General features: G+C 54.2%; 1 protein-coding gene across 3 annotated transcripts; it reads left to right on the top strand.

Moving 5' to 3' along the window:
- The first annotated feature begins 4,620 nt into the window (after positions 1-4,620).
- Positions 4,621-18,697, top strand: LRFN1 (leucine rich repeat and fibronectin type III domain containing 1). 3 transcript variants are annotated; one of them, XM_054462663.2, is made up of 5 exons: positions 4,621-4,744; positions 7,178-7,210; positions 9,390-9,444; positions 10,154-11,596; positions 16,974-18,697. In XM_054462663.2, the coding sequence occupies exons 4-5, from the start codon at positions 10,191-10,193 to the stop codon at positions 17,881-17,883; spliced, it is 2,316 nt and encodes a 771-aa protein (XP_054318638.2). In that variant the 5' UTR covers positions 4,621-4,744; positions 7,178-7,210; positions 9,390-9,444; positions 10,154-10,190; the 3' UTR covers positions 17,884-18,697. The 3 variants fall into 3 exon arrangements, with proteins under 3 accessions (XP_054318638.2, XP_054318637.2, XP_054318636.2); XM_054462662.2 differs by lacking the exon at positions 4,621-4,744 and adding an exon at positions 4,863-5,047 and having other exon boundaries at positions 7,178-7,384; XM_054462661.2 differs by lacking the exon at positions 4,621-4,744 and adding an exon at positions 4,873-5,047.
- The last annotated feature ends 1,926 nt before the right edge of the window (positions 18,698-20,623 follow it).

The following is a 20,623-nucleotide window of genomic DNA, read 5'->3' as shown; positions in this document are numbered from 1 at the left end:
GGCCGAGAGTGTGAGACCAGCCGGGACAACATAATGAGACCGCTTCTCTACAAAAAATAAAAAATTAGCTGGGTGTGGAGGTGCGTGCCTGTAGTTGGGAGGCTGAAGTGGGAGGATCACCTGAGCCTGGGGAGGTCGAGGCTGCAGTGAGCCATGATCACGCCACTGCACTCCAGCCTGGGTGACAGAGGGAGACCCTGTCTTTAAGAAAAGCACGTTTACTGAGTTCCTGGGTGGCAGTCACTATTCTGGGCACTGGAGGATGTTGGTGTCCGTGCCACTTCCCTTGGGAGGCTTACATTTCAATGACTAGACAGTAAATAAATAACAATAAATAGGTAAACAAGTAAACAAAATAAGAGGGTGACAAGAGCCAGGCACGGTGGTTCACGCCTGTAATCCCAGCACTTTGGGAGGCCAAGGCAGGAGGATGGCTTGAGCCCAGGAGTTCGAGACCAACCTGGGCAACATAGCAAGACCTCATCTCTTTTTTCCTTTTAAAATAAAAATAGAGTGATAAGTACTATAAGGGAAATAAATAAAGTCATGTGCTAGATAGAAATGGCAGCACCTGGTGGGGCTGTTTGTTGCCACCAGAAGAGTCCTGCTTCCCCACTCCCTAACATTTACTATGAAACATTTCAAACATGCAGCCAAGTTGAAATAATTATATATATATGTGTGTGTGTGTGTATTATTATATATATCTATATATATATCTCTGTATAAAAGTTTATTAGAGATGGGGTCTCGCTATGTTGCCCGGCTGGTCTTGAACTCCTGGGCTCATCTGATCCTCCCTCCTCAGCCTCCCAAAATGCTGAGATTGCAGTTGTGAGCCACCACGCCCAGCCTGAGTTGAAATAATTTTATAGTGAACACTCATATACCCATCACCTAGATGCCACCACTGACACGTCAATGTATTACTTCATCATATATCCATCCAGCAACCCTTCTTCCTCCTCCTTCTCCTCCTCTTCCTCTTCTTCCTCTTCTTCTTCCTCCTCTTCTTCTTCCTCTTCTTCTTCCTCCTCTTCTTCTTCCTCTTCTTCTTCCTCCTCCTCCTCTTTCTTCCTCTTCCTTCTCTTCTTTTCTCTCTTCTCTTTTCTTTTCTTTTCTCTTCCTCCTCCTCTTCCTCCTCCCCTCCTCCTCCTCCTCCTGCTCCTCCTTCTTCTTCTTCCTTTCTTCTATCCTTCTTCTTCTTCCTTTCTTCTCTCCTTCTTCTTCTCCTTCTTCTTCTATTTCAAAGTAACATCAGAATGCTGGTTGGGGGCCCAGGTAGGGATGGTGTGTGTAAATTGGGGATGGAAAAGGAAGGTCTCTCTGAAGGGATTACATTTAAGACCATCATGAAAACAAAGAACCAGCATCCATGGAAAGGGGAGAAGAGTGCATATGCTCAGGGGCTGCTGCTGTGGGCTGGTGTGTTGGAGGAATAGGAAAGTCATCGTAGAAGCTGAACAAGGGTTCGGATGCGGTGGCTCACACCTGTAATCTCAGCACTTTGGGAGACTGAGGTGGGCGGATCACTTGAGGTCAGGAGTTTGAGACCAGCCTGACCAACATGGCAAAACCCCATCTCTACTAAAAATACAAAAATTAGCCGGGTGTGGTGGTGGGCGCCTGTGGTCCCAGCTACTCAGGCTGAGGTGGGAGAATCGCTTGAGCCTGGGAGGCAGAGGTTGCAGTAAGCTGAGATCATGCCATTGCACTCCAGACAGAGTGAGGCCCTGTCTCAAAAAAGAAAAGAAAAGCCATTGTTAAAACTGAAAGAGGGTCCAGGAGTGGTGGTGCACGCCTGTAAACTCAGCACTTTGGGAGGCTGAGGCAGGAGGATCACTTGAGCCCAGGAGTTCCAGACCAGCCTGGGCAACATAGTGAGACGCTCATTTCTAAAAAAAAAAAAAAAAAAAAAAGAAGCTGGAAGAGAAGAGGAGAGTGGTTGGAAATAGGGTCAGTTGGGGCCAGAGCTCACAGGGCCAGATTGGCTCTATGAAAGGCATATCTCTCTCAGTTTCAGCTTCTTTCTTCTTCCATCTGTCTCTCTTATTATTATCTTTTTTTTCTCTCCCTCTCTTTTCTACTCCTGTCCAGCCCAGGCCTACCCTCACCCTCTTTCCCCATCATGCCTACCCTGTTCTGCCACATACTATCCGTGTGACCTTGGGCAAGTGACCAAACCTCTCTGTGCCTCTATTTCCCTTATCCATAAAATGGGGATGGTAATAGGACCTCTTCATTTGGCTGTTGTGTAGATTGAATGAAGTGATAGATGTGAAACCCTTAGAATCATTTCTGGCACAGAAATAGTGCTGTATATGTGTTCACTTGTGTTGTGGTTGTTGCTCCAGCAGGGAGCACTAGCAATCATGGTGGGAGGTGGGGATGCTGCCTGGGTGGTGGTGATGAAGGGTGGAGTCTGGAGAATAGGGGGATTGTGAGTGTCCCCAGGGACATCTCAGAGTTGTGCTTGGGGTTAAGGTTCACCGGAAGGGTTATCCGCAGAGCTGAGCTTGATCTGGGGGATAGGGCGGGCTTCATGTAAATAATTTAGGCCAGGCACAGTGGCTCATGACCACCGTGGTCAGGAGTTCAAGACCAGCCTGGGCAACATAGTGAGACTCCATTTATAAAAAAACTAAAACAAAACCAAAAACAAAACAGCTACTGAGGAGGCTGAGATGGGAGGAACACTTGAGCCCGGGAGGTCCAGGCTGCAGTGAGCTGTGATCATGCCAGTGCACTCCTGCCTGGGTGATGGAGTGAGACTCTGACTCAAAAACAAACAAATAAAAAAAAAGAAAGAAAGAAAAATTAGACTGGGTGCGGTGGCTCATGCCTGTAATCTCAGCACTTTGGGAGGCTGAGGCGGGCAGATTACTTGAGGCCAAGAGTTCGAGACCAGCCTGGCCAACATGATAAAACTCTGTCTCCACTAAAAATACAAAAAGTAGCCAGGCATGGTGGGACATGCCTGTAGTCCCAGCTACTCGGGAGGCTGAGGCAGGAGAATTGCTTGAACCCGGGAGGCAGAGGTTGCGGTGAGCGGAGACCATGCCAGTGCACTCCAGCCTGGGCAACAGAGCAAGACTCTGTCTCAAAAAAAAAAAAAAAAAAAGAAAAAGAAAAGAAAAATTAGCCGGGCGTGGTGGCGCACACCTGTAATCCCAGCTACTAGGGAGGCTGAGGCAGGAGAATCGCTTGAACCTGGGAGGTGGAGGTTGCAGTGAGCAGAGATCGTGCCACTCTACTCCAGCCTGGGTGACAGAGTGAGACTTTGTCTAAAAAAAAAATTAGGAAAGGGGTTTAGAGGAGGACCTCTGTACAGCGGGATCCAAAACGAGAAGGGTTTGAGACCCCAGGAATCTGGGGCACTGCATGAAACAACACAGATTTTTAGGGGAGAAGTTGCTGGGTTTAGGGACCCTGTGAATATCTCAGAAAGAGAAGGAGAGTGGCCTGAGATACTCAGTGGGGTTTGAGGGAAGGGGTGGGGTTCAGCTATGGGACAGAGGATGGGCAAAGGGGTCTGAACTAGGAAGGAGCAAGGCATTCTGGGCTCCATGGAAGTCACAGGGAGGGGGGACTTTCAGGGTCCAAGAGAAAGAATTGGAGCAAGAAGGAGGCAGGGTCCTCAAGGGGGCAGGACTAGTGGAGGGTGGGAAAAAATTGGGGCTAATTGGGGGGTTTTGGGAAGCAAAGGATGTCTTGGAGGGGAAGGAGAGAGAAAGGTCAAAGGGGTGGAAGATGGTTTGGGGTCTAATGGGGTTAATGGGGAAAGTTTAGGGGTCTCTCATAGGGATAAGAGACATTTTAGAGCCCCCTAGAAGTTAGGCATGGTTTGGAGTTCATACTGGGGGTAAGGGAATGGGTTAGGGTCCTTGAGGGTAGAAGGACATGGCTGGGGGTCCCCAAGAAGGAGTGGAATATGATTTGTGGTTCTGGTGGCTATAGAATGTGGTTTGGGTCCCCAAAGGGAGTCAGGCACTATCTGGGATTTGGCTGACATATGGTCTGAAGTCTCCCCCGATGTTAGGGTATGATTTGGGGTCCGTGAGGGAAGGGGTGTGGTCTGGGGGTCTATCTGAATGTTGGGATATGATTTAGGGTTGCTGGTGGGGTGGTCTGGATCCCCTTGGATGCTGGGATATGATCTGGGATTCTTCTGGGTTTGGGGGCATGGTCCGGGGTTCCTGACAGTGTGTGGGTCATAGTCTGAGGTCAAGCAGGAGAGCAGGGCATGATTTGTGGTCCTGGGTGGTCCTAGAACATCGCCTGGGTTCTCAAAAGAGGTGAGGCCTGATCCGAGGTCCCCCTGGGTATTACGATGTGATCGGAGGTCTCTGTAGGGAGATCCGGGGTCCCCAGGCCAGTTGGGGCGTGGTCTGGGGGGTCTCCGGGAAGGCCGGCGGGGCTGGGGGTGGGGCTGGGGAAGGGTCGGGGGCGGGCCCGCGGCGGCTCCGCAGTGGAGAGGGGTCTGCGGCGGGTTCGGGGCGGGGATCCCGGGTGTGCGACCGCCCCGCCCGGCCGCCCCCATCAGTCGGCGCCCCCTCCCCCCTTGCGGCGGCGGTGGCGGCGGGCGGCGCGGAGGGCGGAGCTCGGCGGCGGCTCGGGAGGGAGGGCGGGAGGCGGGAGGGAGGCGGCCCCGCGGCACCGCGCCCCCTCCCCCGGCCCTCCCCCCACCATGGCGCGGAGCGAGGCGGCGGCGGCGGGGCCGGGCCCGGGGCCCCCCCCGGGCTGGGTGAGCGCGGCCCGCAGCGGCCCGGGAGCGGCGGGCGGGGGCGCGGGTGTGTGCGCGGGTGTGAGCGTGCGAGCGTGCGAGTGTGTGTCCGCGGCGCTGCGGCGGGCCCGGCGTGCGCCCGCGCGGCCCTGTGTGTGCCCGGTGCCGGCGTGTGCGGCGCCCTGCCCGTGTGGCCATCGGGTGTGCGCGGGGTGTCGAGCCCGGCCGGCGTGTCCGGCTGTGCGCGCGTGTCCCCCCGAGCGGCCGCCTCTCCGGCTGTGTGTCTGGGCGCTGTCGCGCGCCCATCGGAGGGGCTGTGTGCAGGTGTGTGTGTGCGTGGGTTGTGTGCCCAGGTGTGGGTCCTCCCCCCAAGCCCGTGTGCGTGCGCGACTAGCTGCTCTGGGTGTTTGTGTCCGGGTTGGATGTCCATCCCCGGGTCTGTGGAGCCGGGTGTGCCCGCTCGGGTGTCCATTTGTGTGTGTGTGTGTGTGTGTGTCTGTCTGTGGGTTGTATGTCTCCGAGGGTGTGTATCTGTGAGTCCACGGCAGGTTGCCGGCTTGGGGGCTGAGGCTCGGCGCCTTGTGGGTCCAGGCCTCGGTGTGGATTTGGGGGAGGGGAGTTCGCCGCTCCCTCGGTCCATGTCAACTGGGGGGTCCTTAGCGGTCCTGGGGGAAGCGGCCATGTCTTCCCCTTCCCGGTGGTTGCGGGGGGGGGGATGGGCGGCCAGGAGGTGGACAGATGGAGGGGGGATGAGAGGCCGAGAAATGGACAGATGGGCCCTGAGGTGGGGGTTGGGGGGCGAAGACCCGGCCCTTCCCCACCCACTCCACCCTAATTCCCCCACCGGCCAGACATCTGCAGATGGAGCCAGAGTTACCTCCATCCTGATGGCCAGGCTGGGGTACCTTTGGGGCTGCTGGTGGGAGGATCTCCTTGAAACGGTGATCTAGGACTCAAACCCCCAAATCCTCTTGAGTTTCCACCTGCTGAACTCTGACCTCTGGCCTGGCTTGTGCTCTGGTTTTTTGGGGGTGTGGAGGGGAGGATGCTGAACGTGCTGCAGGGATGTTAGGATTTCTTGGGCCTGGGAAGTAAGTAGGTGGGGTGGTGGTGGGGGGTGCCTCAGGGCTGGGAGGGATGTGTGTCCAAGACTGTGTGAGTGTGAATCTGGGCCTGTCTACTGACTGTGCTACTGTGGTTCAGTATTTTCTATGCATTTGTAAGTGTGTAAATCACAGGACTGTTGTGTGAGCATGTGTCTGTTATGAGTGAACATCTTGGCGTGTCTGCAAAGGTGGATCTTTTTGTGCCTGTGTGCATGTTCCAGTGTGGATCAGCCTCGTATCTGTATGCTTGTGGTTGTGTGTGTGTGTGAGGTATGTATCTGTTGGCGTGGTGCTGTATCAACTTTGCAACGTGGAGATGTGTGAAGTTGTATGAGTGTGTCTGGGCATTTAAGAGTGTGCACTTGTGTATCTTTGCACAGGTGTGTGTGTGTTAGATGTGTGTGCCCTTGTGTGCTGGTGAGTGTGCAAGGTAGATCTGTTGTAAATGCATGTACCTGGTTGTCTGTTAGGGAGCACATGAGTTTCTCTGTTGTATCTGTGCATTTGTGTGTGTGAACATGCATGGCAGAGTCAGTGTTGTACGTGTGTTGTTGCATGCAGGTGTGTCAACCTTGAGGGTATGTATCCATCTATGTTGTGAGTCTGTTTGTGTTTTGGTGTTGGTCTCTGAGGAGTGGGGTTGTATATGTTCAGACACGCATGTGAAGGACACATGTGTCTGTGCCCTGGCACAAGGCTGTCCCTACTTCTGGGTTCAGTGGGTTTGAGGCCCATGTGGCATGACCTCTGCTATGCTGGGGTCCCGCCTGGGGTTCCTGGACACAGTGTGTCCATATACCAGGCCAAGTGCCCATAGAGGGTGGCGGGCACACAGAACATGTTGCTATGTCCATAGAAATCCAGATGTAGAGACTGGGGTTGTGGGCTTGCATGGGTTCTGACATGGCCACCCATGTTGGTGTGGGCAATGGTATCATGGCAAGGATGGGAAACTTTGGCCCTTCCCCAGCTCTTGATACCGTTCAGGACTTTGGAGTTGAGGGGCTGGGATGTAAACTCTTGGGTTCTAAAGGAGGGCCAGAGGTCTGCTCTGGACTCTTGGGTCAGAGGGAAGAGGGGGCTGGGGTTCTTGGCTCCTGAAACCCCAGAGGACAAAGGGCTAAAGTCCTCGACTCCTGGGCTTTGGAGGGTGAACAGCCCTGAGGCCTAATCTAGGATTCCAGAGAGGACTTCTGGGTTCCTGTGAGACTATGCAAAACCCGCCACAGGAGGACTGAGAGCGTGATCACACCAGGGACTTCCTTGGCTGGGATGGTCTCCAAGGCAAGATCTGGTGCCCAGAGAAGAGCCAGAACGATGCTAACAAGGTGGTTCTGTTCCTTTGCAGGTGCTGGCCCAGGCCCTGACTCCCTGAAGAGAGGTGAGTAGAGCCGTAAGGCTTCAGAGAGAGAGAGACATGTGGGGTGATGGGGCTTGCTGTCAGCCAGCTGGGGGTCTGGAACCCTGCCTCACATGGATTTCAGCTCGGGGGATGACAGTTTCCTGAAGGACCAGATGCCTACCACTCTGTCCAAGGCTGGGGAGTGGTGACAAGGTCAGGAACATCAAAGTTGGGTGAGGGCTTGTGGTGGCCAGGTGGCTCTGGGGAGCAGGTGGGGGGTTTCAGGCCAAGAGACATTCATTCTCAGGGTGGTTAAGGTGGTTGGGAAAGCAGGGTTTCCTCATGATATCAGTAAAGGATACAAGAATATGTCAAGATATGAAATGACCCCTGCATTTAGAGTGTTGAATGAATATGTTTTGCCATTTTATATGTGCGTGTGCATGGGTGTGGGAAGATCTCCCGATAGCCTGGCCTGCTGGTGGCTGAGAAAGCTGGAGAAAATAATAAATTAATAATAATAATAGTAATAATAATAATAATGATAATAGCAGCAGCTCACATGTATATAGTGTTTACTTTGTCAGGAACTATTCTAAGCATGTCATGAAATATTATCTCATTAAATCCTCATAGCAACCTTATGAGGTAGGTGCCATTATTATTCCCATTTGACAGATGAGCACACTGAGGCACAGAGAGGGGAAATCACTTGATTAAAGTCACACGGTGGGGAGGTGAGGTCTGAACCCAGGCAGTAGGGCGGATTCTGTCGTGTAGTGCTGCACCACTCTCCATAAATGTTAGCTATTTCCATTGCTATTATTATTCCCTCCATTTGAGTCCTACCCCAGCTGTCGGAGGCGAGGCTCTGGACTTCTGTTTCATAGACTGGGGTTCTGAGCCCTGGAGACCCCACAGCCAGGCAGGTGCAGACTCAGGCTCCTAATTCTGGAGTCTCCCTTTCTAGGCCAGGGTTTCCGGTACATTGTAGAGTAGTGATCTAGAGGGAGTGAAGGACAGATTTGGGGTGAACTCAGAGATGGTAGGACACCCCGATCCGGCCTCTTTTTCCGCCTTCAGCCCGGTCATTGTCTCCCTTACTCTCTGTCTCTTTCCTCCTCTGTCTTTGTTTCTCTAATACTGTCTCTATTTTTCTCTCCATCTCTGTGTCTCTCTCTTTTCTGTGTCTCATTCTTCACTCTCAGTTTTCTGTCTGTTCACCTTCCTTTCAGACTCATCTTTTTGTCTCTCTGTTTCTCTCCGAATCTGTTTCTCTCTCTTTGCCAGTCCACTTCTCCCTCCCCCTGGTCTCCGCCTGTCTCTCTTCACCTCTCTTTCTGACTTTCCTGGTCTCAGTCCCAGGCCCCCTCCCCACTGGCAGGAAGATCAAAGCCACCTAAGGCCATAGCCCCAAACACAGATTCCCAGGAGGTAGGCCAGCAGGGGCTAGGGTACAGGGCAGGGTGGGGTGAAAACAGTTTCAGGGACGCCCCCTTCCCATCCTTTCCTCTTCACCCCCCGCCCACCCTGTGTTGTGATGGGAACTGACATGTCGTGGGCTGCAGCCGCCGCAGGGGGAATCCCTGCCGGAAGGTTTTGCCTGGAGCAGAGACATAGCGTGAGTGTGCGAGTGTGTGAGTGTGTGTGTGTGTGTTGTGTGCACCCAAAGATGTGAGCATGAAAGTCTGCCCTGCTTGGGAGCTCAACTGAGCCCAGGATGAAACCAGACCTCAGAGAAGGACTTCCTGAGGCTGAACTGGAAGACTCTGATGTGTTTTTCTCAGTCCCTCCCACTTTCACACTCTCCCTGCCAATGCCAGAGGCGGGAGGGGGGAAACCCTTAACATTTATTGAGTACTTACTGTATGCCAGGCATGTTCGGTGGTACATGAATGAAGATGGTACAATTATCATCCCAATTTACAGGTTAAGAAATTACAGCCTAGCTAGGGGAAATCATTGGCTTGGGGGTCACAGACCTAGCAAAAGGGGAACCAGGATTTGAACCTGAGTCTGTTTGATTTCAAAGTACTTACTCTCAATAATAGGGCACTGTTCTATGCCTGGTACATATTAAGCACTTGATGATCATGATGATGATTGCTAACATGTAACAAGCATATTTTATATGCCTGGCACTATTCTAAGTGTGCTATGTTCGTCAATCCATTTAGTCCTCACAGAAGTAAGGCCTGTTTCTATCTCCTTTTTACAGATGAAGAAACCGAGAATCAGAGAGGTTCAGATACTTGCTGGAGGTCACACAGCTAGTAAGTATCAGAGCTGGGATTTGGAGCTAGGGAGTATGGCTTGGACAGCCAGGGCCTTAAACCATAGTTAACAGTGATTTTTTAGAATATTTAGTGGGTACTGGAGGGCCCAGGTTGGGCCAGGTGTCACCCCTCTGGTTGGGAGATCATGAGAGGTTTGGGAGCTACTACAGGAGGGGCAGAGGTGAGGGTGGGACACGCAAGTAGGGGCAGGGGTATTCTATCAACCAGTATAGAAATATTTTTATTTTTATTTATTTTTTAAGATGGAGTCTTGCTCTGTTGCCCAGACTGGAGTGCAATGGTGTGATCTCGGCTCACTGCAACCTCCACCTCCCCGGTTCAAGCGATTCTCGTGCTTCAGCCTCCCAAGTAGCTGGGATTACAGGCGCCCACCACCATGCCCAGCTAATTTTTGTATTTTTTAATAGAGACGGGGTTTCACCACGTTGGCCAGGCTGGTCTTGAGTTCCTGACCTCAGGTGATCCGCCTGCCTCGGCCTCCCAAAGTGCTGGGATTACAGGCGTAAGCCACTGTGCCCAGCATGGAAATGTTGTAATCTGTTGTTAACAGCTGATAGTGGCTTTCTCTCACCATCCTATGGAACCCAGCTGTAGGCGGTAGGGGAGGGATCCAGGTCTGACTCGTAGCAGGACATCCCATGGCGGCCAAGTCCCACGCCTGGGTAACCGGCTCCTTCCCCGGCAGGTCTCACCTCCCACCCCTCCTGCCTTCCCACTGCACCATGGCGCCGGGACCCTTCTCCTCGGCCCTCCTCTCGCCGCCGCCCGCTGCCCTGCCCTTTCTGCTGCTGCTCTGGGCGGGGGCATCTCGTGGCCAGCCCTGCCCCGGCCGCTGCATCTGCCAGAACGTGGCACCCACACTGACAATGCTGTGCGCCAAGACCGGCTTGCTCTTTGTGCCGCCCGCCATCGACCGGCGCGTGGTGGAGCTGCGGCTCACCGACAACTTCATCGCGGCCGTGCGCCGCCGAGACTTCGCCAACATGACCAGCCTGGTGCACCTCACTCTCTCCCGGAACACCATCGGCCAGGTGGCAGCTGGCGCCTTCGCCGACCTGCGTGCCCTCCGGGCCCTGCACCTGGACAGCAACCGCCTGGCGGAGGTGCGCGGCGACCAGCTCCGCGGCCTGGGCAACCTCCGCCACCTGATCCTTGGAAACAACCAGATCCGCCGGGTGGAGTCGGCGGCCTTTGACGCCTTCCTGTCCACCGTGGAGGACCTGGATCTGTCCTACAACAACCTGGAGGCCCTGCCGTGGGAGGCGGTGGGCCAGATGGTGAACCTAAACACCCTCACGCTGGACCACAACCTCATCGACCACATCGCGGAGGGGACCTTCGTGCAGCTTCACAAGCTGGTCCGTCTGGACATGACCTCCAACCGCCTGCATAAACTCCCGCCCGACGGGCTCTTCCTGAGGTCGCAGGGCACCGGCCCCAAGCCGCCCACCCCGCTGACCGTCAGCTTCGGCGGCAACCCCCTGCACTGCAACTGCGAGCTGCTCTGGCTGCGGCGGCTGACCCGGGAGGACGACTTAGAGACCTGCGCCACGCCCGAACACCTCACCGACCGCTACTTCTGGTCCATCCCCGAGGAGGAGTTCCTGTGTGAGCCCCCGCTGATCACACGGCAGGCGGGGGGCCGGGCCCTGGTGGTGGAAGGCCAGGCAGTGAGCCTGCGCTGCCGAGCGGTGGGTGACCCCGAGCCGGTGGTGCACTGGGTGGCACCTGATGGGCGGCTGCTGGGGAACTCCAGCCGGACCCGGGTCCGGGGGGACGGGACGCTGGATGTGACCATCACCACTTTGAGGGACAGTGGCACCTTCACTTGTATTGCCTCCAATGCCGCTGGGGAAGCGACGGCGCCCGTGGAGGTGTGCGTGGTACCTCTGCCTCTGATGGCACCCCCGCCGGCTGCCCCGCCGCCTCTCACCGAGCCCGGCTCCTCTGACATCGCCACGCCGGGCAGACCAGGTGCCAACGATTCTGCGGCTGAGCGTCGGCTCGTGGCAGCCGAGCTCACCTCGAACTCCGTGCTCATCCGCTGGCCAGCCCAGAGGCCTGTGCCCGGAATACGCATGTACCAGGTTCAGTACAACAGTTCCGTTGATGACTCCCTCGTCTACAGGTGGGTGCGGGTGCTGCAGTCCCAGGGCCTCCTCCCAAGCCCAGGGGGACCCTCCCTCCCACCTGCCCATTCCCTTGGCCTTCTTGCTCAGCCAGGGTTCTAGATGGCTGTGAGAGTTGTTCCCGCCCTCCTTTGCCCTGTCTCCTCTCTCTATTCTCACTGTCTCTGTTTTTCATGCTTATAGAAAATATTCGCTGAGCACCTACATGAACCCGACCAGGGCTGGGCACTGGAGTCCTAACAATGACTGAGCTCAGCATGAACCCTGCCCTCATGGGGCTCATAGTCAATATCACTGCTCCCCACAACAATCTGATTGTACACCTCTTCAGTTAAACATTTTGGAGCATGAAATACACACACACATTTACGGTGACATTTATTTACTTGTTTGTTTGTTTTGAGACTGAGCCTTACTCTATTGCCCAGGCTGGAGTGCAGTGGCACGAACTCAGCTCACTGAAACCTTCCACCTCCCGGGCTCAAGCGAATCTCGTCCCTCAGCCTCCCAAGTAGCTGGGATTACAGGTACCCACCAACATGCCCAGCTAAGTTTTGTATTTTTAGTAGAGACAAGATTTCACCATGTTGGGCAGGCTGGTCTTGAACTCCTGACCTCAAGTGATCCGCCTGCCTTGGCCTCCTAAAGTGCTGGGATTACAGGTATGAGGCACCTCGCCCGGCCTACAGTGACATTTATATTTATAAATTATATACCAGTACTACTGTACCAACACATTGGGTACATTACAGAAACAGAAAACAAAACATATGAGAAAAATATGTTATTTCCACCCTCCTTTGTGTTTGAAGCCATTGCCCTGGTGTGGACAGACTGTATGGTGTCAACAGACATTTTTAAAAAAGAGTTATTTTCTCCCATCGCCTCCTTATTTCTCCTTTCACCTCTCTGTCTGTCTCTACCTTCTCTGCCCTCATTAGGCACAGAGCCCCTGCTTTGTGCAAACTCCTGAGCTGGGTGCTGGGGACACAGGGAAACCACCCAGTCCCTGTCCTCAGGGAGCTCATAGCCCAGTAGGTCGTGGCCCATAGTACACTATGAGTTACAGTCCTGGCCTTGTCATGTCTCTCCATCTCAGTAGTTTTATTTATTTATTTTTTTGGCAGGGTCTTGCTCTGTCACCCCAGGCTGGAGTGCAGTGGTATGATCATAGCTCACTGCAGCCTCAAACTTTTGGGCTCCAAGCAATCCTCCTACCTCCTGAGAGTAGCTGGGACTATAGGTGTGCACCACCACACTGGGCTAATTTAAAAAAAATTTTTAGTAGAGATGAGGTCTTGCTATATTGTCCAGCCAGGTCTTGAATTCCTGGGCTAAAGTGATCCTCCTGCCTTGGCCTCCCATAGTGCTGGGATTACAGGTATGAGCCGCTGCACCTGGCCCATCTTGGTAGTTTTTTAGTATGGCTCTCTGCCACAGAATTGGCACACAGTGGGCACTTGATAAATGGTAGTTTGCCACATGGATGTCTCTCCTTCTAGCTCTGCCTCCCTCATGCACATTGTAGAGCACCAGTTAAATGCTTCAGTCATCTGCTTGGCTTCACCTGGAGATGCCAGAGGGGCTGGAGCTGTTTCCCTACCTGTGGAGAGCCCCAGCTCCTGGCTGTCAGATCCTCACTGAGAAACCTGCCTCTTGGCCTCCATCTCTACCTTTCCAGTGTTTTCTTGGCCATAGGCATGGCACATAGTAGGTGCTTTCCCAGTGTTGGTTGAATGAAAAAAATGCCTCTTGGCCGGGCGCGATGGCTCATGCCTATAATCCCAGCACTTTGGGAGGCTGAGGCGGGCGGATCACTTGAGGTCAGGAGTTCGAGACCAGCCTGGCCAACATGGCGAAACCCTGTCTCTACTGAAAATACAAAAATTAGGCAGATGTGGTGGCATACGCCTGTAATCCCAGCTACTCAAGAGGCTGAGGCAGGAGAATCACTTGAACCTGGGAGGCAGAGGTTGCAGTGAGCAGAGATCGCGCCATTGGTCTCCAGCCTGGGCGACAGAGCGAGACTCCCTCTGGGAAAAAAAACAAAAAAAACAAACAAAAAACAAGCCTCCCTTTTCTTTTGTCTCCGTCTTCCTCATTTCCCTCTCTTTTTGATTCTGGTCCCAAACACTGAGTAGATGCCTACTGTGTGCCCATCTTGTGCTGGGCCCTGCGCCTACTGAGATAGGTTAGATCCTGGCCCAGCTTACAAACATGAGGACAAACAAATGAACAAAACACAAACCTTCACAACGAACTTCCAAGCTTGCTACTTCATTTGATCTTCCCAGATCCGCTATGAAGGCGCAATGACCCCCTCTCCATTTCACAGACAGAAAAACTGAGGTTCAGTGGGGGATGTCACTTGCCCAAGGTCACACAGAAAGTAGCAAAGCTGTCCTTTTTACACTGACACAGAAGGGAGATGGATAATATATTTCTGTAAATAATTCTTAGCTTCTGTGACTCTCCACTTCTCTGTCCCTCTTTTTCCTTTGCTCTGACCCATGGCCACCACATGGTGGGGTGGGGGAGGTTCACAAGCCCCCAGACCCTGCATGGATGCAGATGTTGATGGCCCCCTGTCCCCAGCTGGGCAACAGACCCTGGGACTCTTCTCTTCCCTGTAGGGCCCCAGTTCCAGTTCTCCAACCCCCATTGCAGATTCCTATGCTATGGTGCCGCAGGGGTTAACTTCCTCACGCTGTCATGGGCGGAGGTGACAGCCAACCAGAAGCCTGCTTAGCTGCTTGCTTTGATTCTGCAGCCAATTAGAGACACTTAGGCTGAAGCTTTCTTAAGGAGCCAGCCTCTGTCCTTGAAAAGGGGTGGGGGAAGCCCCTAGCAACTGGCTATTTAGGGGAAGGAGCAAGTGGAATCCAGGGCTCTGGAGAGGAGAGATGAAGAGAGGAGGAGGAAGGCTTAAAGCCAGGGTGGCCGAGGGTGGCTGGAGTGGGTGGCAGTGGTCTCTGAAATTGCAGTCAGGGGTGGGTAGAGTGGAGTTGGAGAAGTGGGTGGACCTTTATGAAGGGGCGGGGCCCTGATTGGAAGTCTTTTGGTGGGAGGGTGGCTCTTGGTAGTGGGAGAACCTCCTGGAGGTGGGATGACAGAAGTGGAGCTTCAGGGCCAGAAGGTGGCTCTGCTGGAGGGGAAGCGGAAGCATCGGAGAGATAAGCAGGCCTTTGGAGGTGGGGATGTGGCCTGTCAGAGGGGGTGGAGCTTGTTCTGCATGGTCCCACGAAGAGGAAGGGGCGGTCCTTGTCTCCCGGGACCCACCAAGAGTCTTTGCTGGAGAAGAGAGCTTGTGAGGTTGCATCCTGGCCATGTCAATCAATGTGGAACGGGCAGTCCAGGTTTAGCTGAGGCTGGACATAGCCCACAGTGTGGAAAGGATGTATTCAACAGAAGAGGGCCAAGGCCTAGCAGGAATGGCCCTCCAGAGGGGTAGATCTTATAGATGGGAGGAATGCAATGGGCTGGACAGTGTGAGCCACAGCAAGGGTTACTGGCCAACACGAGGTGGGATGCAAGCTAATGATGATATCATTAAGTGCCAGGTCCTGGCTATGTTAACTCATTCATTCCTCACACCATCTCTATGATGTAGGAGTTATTATCATCCCGATTTGGGGAAAATGAGACACAGGGAGGTTAAGAAACTTGGCAAAGTTCACCGGGCGTGGTGGTTCATGACTGTAATCCCAGCACTTTGGGAGATCGAGGCGGATGGATCACCTGAGGTCAGGAGTTCGAGACCAGCTTGGCCAACATGGCGAAAACCTGTCTCTACTAAAAATACAAAAATTAGCCAGGCGTGGTGGTGGGTGCCTGTAATCTCAGCTGCCCGGGAGGCTGAGGCAGGAGAATCGCTTGAACCCGGGAGGCAGAGATTGCAGTGAGCCGAGATCGCGTCATTGTACTCCAGCCTGGGTGACACAACGAGCCTCTGTCTCAAACAAAACAAAATGAAACAAAAGAGAAACTTGCCTAAGGTCACAGAGCTAGCAAGTGGCAGAGGACAGACTCAAACCCGGGCAATCTGGCCCCCAGACTTTGTCATCTTAACCAGTTCTCTACACTAGCCTTCATTCGAGGGGAGGGGCCTACAGCAAGAAAGGAGTATGGTGTGTGCTTGGCTACGTTTGACCCCTTTATGGAAGAAACTTACCTGGTAGCGTGATTTGGTGACTTCTGATGGCACATGAACATATGAGGTGGTTGCCTTTAATATCTGGACAAGGAGCAGGGCCTGCAGTCTGGATGTGGCCTATACACAGTAGGGGAGCCATCCCTAGTGGGCCATTGTGGGGTATGCCTGGAAGCCACAGTTCATTTGGTTGGGGAATGGCCTGTAGCAATGTCAGGGAACATGTAGTTAAGGGACTTGGAAACTATGCCAGGACATAGACAAAGCTAGATGGTTTTTTTTTTTTTTTTTTTGGTTTCTTTGTTTGTTTTTTGAGACAGAGTCTCGGTCTTGTAGCCCAGGCTAGAGTGCAATGGTGTGGTCTCGGCTCACTGCAACCTCCACCTCCCAGGTTCAAGCGATTCTCCTGCCTCAGCCTCTCGAGTAGCTAGGATTACAGGTGCCTGCCACCACGCCTGGCTAATTTTTGTATTTTTAATAGAGACAGGGTTACCATGTTGGCCAGGCCGATCTTGAACTCCTAACCTCAGGTGATCCACTCTTCTTAGCCTCCCAAAGTGCTGGGATTACAGGCGTGAGCCACTGCAGCCGGCCAAAGCTAGATGTTTTACCCAAAGGTGCTGCATGCAGATAAGGGGGAGTGACCTGCATCATGGTTTTCCCTGAAAGGCAGGAATATGTATAAAAGAGGAACTAGAAGAGCATCCATTGTTCCAGTAGGAATATGACTGGCACTGTGAGCTGACCTTAGTGTCCACCTGAGTGGGGGATGGGGCATGCAGAAAAGGGGAGGTGGCCAGTAGCGTTGGCCCAGTTTTGGGGTAGAAATGCCTAGATGAAGGACCTTGAATGGCAGTTGTCCTAGCAAGAGTGAGACATAGCTAGGGAGCATGTCCCTTGAGGGCAAGGCTTAAAAGCCATAGCACTTCTCCTCTGCAGGGGCCGGGATATGCAGAGGAGGTAATATGAATGATAGATATATTGTCCCAGTGGGTGATGGGACACAGCCAGGAGGTGGGTCTGAGGGCGGGGCATACAGATGAGGGATCCTGAAAGGGTGGGAATATGTTGATGGAGGCGGGGCTTGAATTGCTGCTGTTGTCTTAGTAGCGCGTGAGACTTCGATAGCAGGGTTTAGTCCCCACTGTTCACCATGGGCGGGGCATAAAGCGAAGGGGCGTGGTTCGGGAGGACTAACCCCGCCCTGACCCCGCCCCCTCCTGCAGGATGATCCCGTCCACCAGTCAGACCTTCCTGGTGAATGACCTGGCGGCGGGCCGTGCCTACGACTTGTGCGTGCTGGCGGTCTACGACGACGGGGCCACCGCGCTGCCGGCAACGCGAGTGGTGGGCTGTGTGCAGTTCACCACCGCCGGGGATCCGGCGCCCTGCCGCCCACTGAGGGCCCATTTCTTGGGCGGCACCATGATCATCGCCATCGGGGGCGTCATCGTCGCCTCGGTCCTCGTCTTCATCGTTCTGCTCATGATCCGCTACAAGGTGTACGGCGACGGGGACAGCCGCCGCGTCAAAGGCTCCAGGTCGCCCCCGCGGGTCAGCCACGTGTGCTCGCAGACCAACGGCTCAGGCACAGGCACGGCGCAGGCCCTGGCCCTGCCGGCCCAGGACCGCTACGAGGCGCTGCGCGAGGTGGAGTCCCAGGCTGCCCCCGCCGTCGCCGTCGAGGCCAAGGCCATGGCGGCCGAGACGGCATCCGCGGAGCCGGAGGCGGTCCTTGGACATTCTCTTGGCGGCTCGGCCACCTCGTTGTGCCTGCTGCCATCCGAGGAAACTTCCGGGGAGGAGTCTCGGGCCGCGGTGGGCCCTCGAAGGAGCCGATCCGGCGCCCTGGAGCCACCAACTTCGGCGCCCCCTACTCTAGCTCTGGTTCCTGGGGGAGCCGCGGCCCGGCCGAGGCCGCAGCAGCGCTATTCGTTCGACGGGGACTACGGGGCACTATTCCAGAGCCACAGTTACCCGCGCCGCGCCCGGCGGACAAAGCGCCACCGGTCCACGCCGCACCTGGACGGGGCTGGAGGGGGCGCGGCCGGGGAGGATGGAGACCTGGGGCTGGGTTCCGCCAGGGCGCGCCTGGCCTTCACCAGCACCGAGTGGATGCTGGAGAGTACCGTGTGAGCGGCGGGCGGGCGCCGGGACGCCTGGGTGCGGCAGACCAAACGCCCAGCCGCAAGGACGCTGGGGCGGGACTGGCAGAAAGCGCAGCGGCAAGACATTGGACCGGAGTGGAGAAGCGCCCTTGTCCCCGGGAGGGGGCGGGGCAGCTTCGGGCTTAGGCTCGAGGCCACGCCCCCGTGCCCAGGGTGGGGTTCGGGGACCGGCTGCCGGCCTCCCTTCCCCTACGGACTCCTCGACCCCCCTCCTACCCCTCCCCCCGCGCGCTCGCGGACCTCGCTGGAGCCGGTGCCTTACACAGCGAAGCGCGGGGAGGGGCAGGGCCCCCCCGATACTGCAGCACTGAGACACGAGCCCCCTCCCCCAGCCCGTCACCCGGGGCCGGGGCGAGGGGCCTATTTCTTGTATCTGGCTGGACTAGATCCTATTCTGTCCCGCGGCGGCCTCCAAAGCCTCCCACCCTACCCCAAGCACATTCCTGGTCCGGTCGGGTCTGGCTTGGGGTCCCCCTTTCTCTGTTTCCCTCGTTTGTCTCTATCCCGCCCTCTTGTCGTCTCTCTGTAGTGCCTGTCTTTCCCTATTTGCCTCTCCTTTCTCTCTGTCCTGTCGTCTCTTCTCCCTGGGCCCTCCCTGGTTTTGTCTAGTCTCCCTGTCTCTCCTGATTTCTTCTCTTTACTCATTCTCCCGGGCAGGTCCCACTGGAAGGACCAGACTCTCCCAAATAAATCCCCACATGAACAAAATTCAAAACCAAATCCCCCTCCCTACCGGAGCCGGGACCCTCCGCCGCAGCAGAATTAAACTTTTTTCTGTGTCTGAGGCCCTGCTGACCTGTGTGTGTGTCTGTGTGTGTCCGTGTGTGTGTGTGTGTGTGTGTGTGTTGGGAGAGGGTGACCTAGATTGCAGCATAAGGACTCTAAGTGAGACTGAAGGAAGATGACTAACTGGGGCCGGGGGAGACTGGTAGACAGGCTTTTATCCTCTGAGAGACTTAGAGGTGGGGAATAATCACAAAAATAAAATGATCATAATAGCTAACACTTAGTGAATACTTACTATGTGCCAAGCACTTAAGTCATTTAATTCTCACAACACTAGGACATCGGTATTATTATCCTGTTTTCCAGATGAGGGAATTTCGGCCCAGAAAAGTTAAATAACTGGCTCAAGGTGGTAAAACTGGGATTTAAAAACGCAGGCAGGCCAAGTTCTGAGTCTCTACTGTAGGGGTGAAAAGACAGCTTCCCCTTCACTCTTTGAAATTTCGCTGGAATGGGCTGACAATAGATTAACAAGAGAAAAGGCATATGGAGGGTATTTAACATGCACTGGGAAAATCACAGGAAAGTGATTACCCAATAACCCAGTGAGGTTTAGATGCTTATATACCTTTCTTCACAGGGAAAGGGGAGATGGGGAAAGGAAGGCAATTTTGAGGGGTAATAAATGATTTTGGGGAAAATAAATGGGTCCAGGAGATAGAAATTAGCTTGTAAATGTCTCTGGAATTTGAGCCTGACAGACAGATAATTTCTTGTGACAAAGTCTGTCCAGGTGTAGACATTTCTCTGTCTTTTTTTCCTGTTAAAGATAATGAAATGTCAGGGAGAGGACGGAAGGCGCTTGTGTTCTTTTTGGTCTTTAGGCAGATAAGAAGACATAGGAGGAAAGCCTCTTCCAGCATCTATGGATCTCTAAGTGCCTTTAATTTAAAATAATCAGCATACCAGGGTGCCATATTTTGGGGTGACATTCCCTGAACTCCTTTAATGCTCTTAACTAGAGCACTGTACTGCTGAGCAGTTATTGAATATTCATTCCGCCCTCTGAGACCTCACAACTCAGTGGGGTAGGGTAGATCTACCCTTGGTCCCATTTTACAGACAAGAACCTGAACCACAGAGAGATGAAGTCACTTGCCCTAGTCCCTCCATCCCCCCAATGAATAAATAGCAGAGCTGGAAGTTTGATTGTACCCCTACACTATGCTGCCTCTGGGGTGTGTGTCCGGAAGCTGGGGTATGGCCCCCATGAGCTTAGCTGAGCTTGGATATCCACAGCCAGCCTGGTGAGCTCAGGGACAAGAGCTCTTGTGTCGCTCTGCCTGGAATCTGAGGGACCCTGGCGGAGGGCATGGAGAATGGTGTGGAGAGAGGAGTTTCTCAGGTGAGGCTGAGGGCTGTGACTGGGGAAGGAAAACTGGTTGGGGAGAGGAGAGGGACAGACATCCCAGCCCTTGCAGGGGCCCTGCAGTGATAATGCCTTCCTGATCTTGGGGAAGAAGGAGGAAGGCTTCTTGCCAGCCGGGGGCCCCCTGAGGCCAGGGGAGGAGGAGAGAAAGACAGAAATAGAAACGGAGCAGGAGGGAGGGGGATGGATCTAGGCAGACAGGGTGGGAGGCAGCTAGGACAGAGGCACCAGAGAATCACAGGCCAGGAGGCTTCCTCACCTCCACCACCCTCATTTGTGTCAGTCATGACGACTCCTAGGTACTGAGGGCTTTTCACAAGCCAGGCACAGTGCTCCCAAACCCTCCCTGATGCATGGATAAAGAGTATGCAACCCAGTGCATGGCACATGATGCTCAGGAAGTGGAGTTACCCCAATAATAAGCATGACTGCATTTAAAGCCTGCACAGGTATATGCAGTGTGTGCACACAATTTTCAAGATGAAGAAACTGAAGCTCAGAGAGGTTAAGGAGCATCTCCAAGATCACACAGCCAGTTAACAGCAGAGCTATG

The sequence above is a fragment of the Pongo pygmaeus genome, chromosome 20 (genome assembly GCF_028885625.2).
Source record: "Pongo pygmaeus isolate AG05252 chromosome 20, NHGRI_mPonPyg2-v2.0_pri, whole genome shotgun sequence".
Taxonomy (NCBI): Eukaryota; Metazoa; Chordata; class Mammalia; order Primates; family Hominidae; genus Pongo; species Pongo pygmaeus.
Note: the sequence above shows the minus strand (reverse complement) of the source record. Positions and strands in the feature narration are given on the sequence as shown.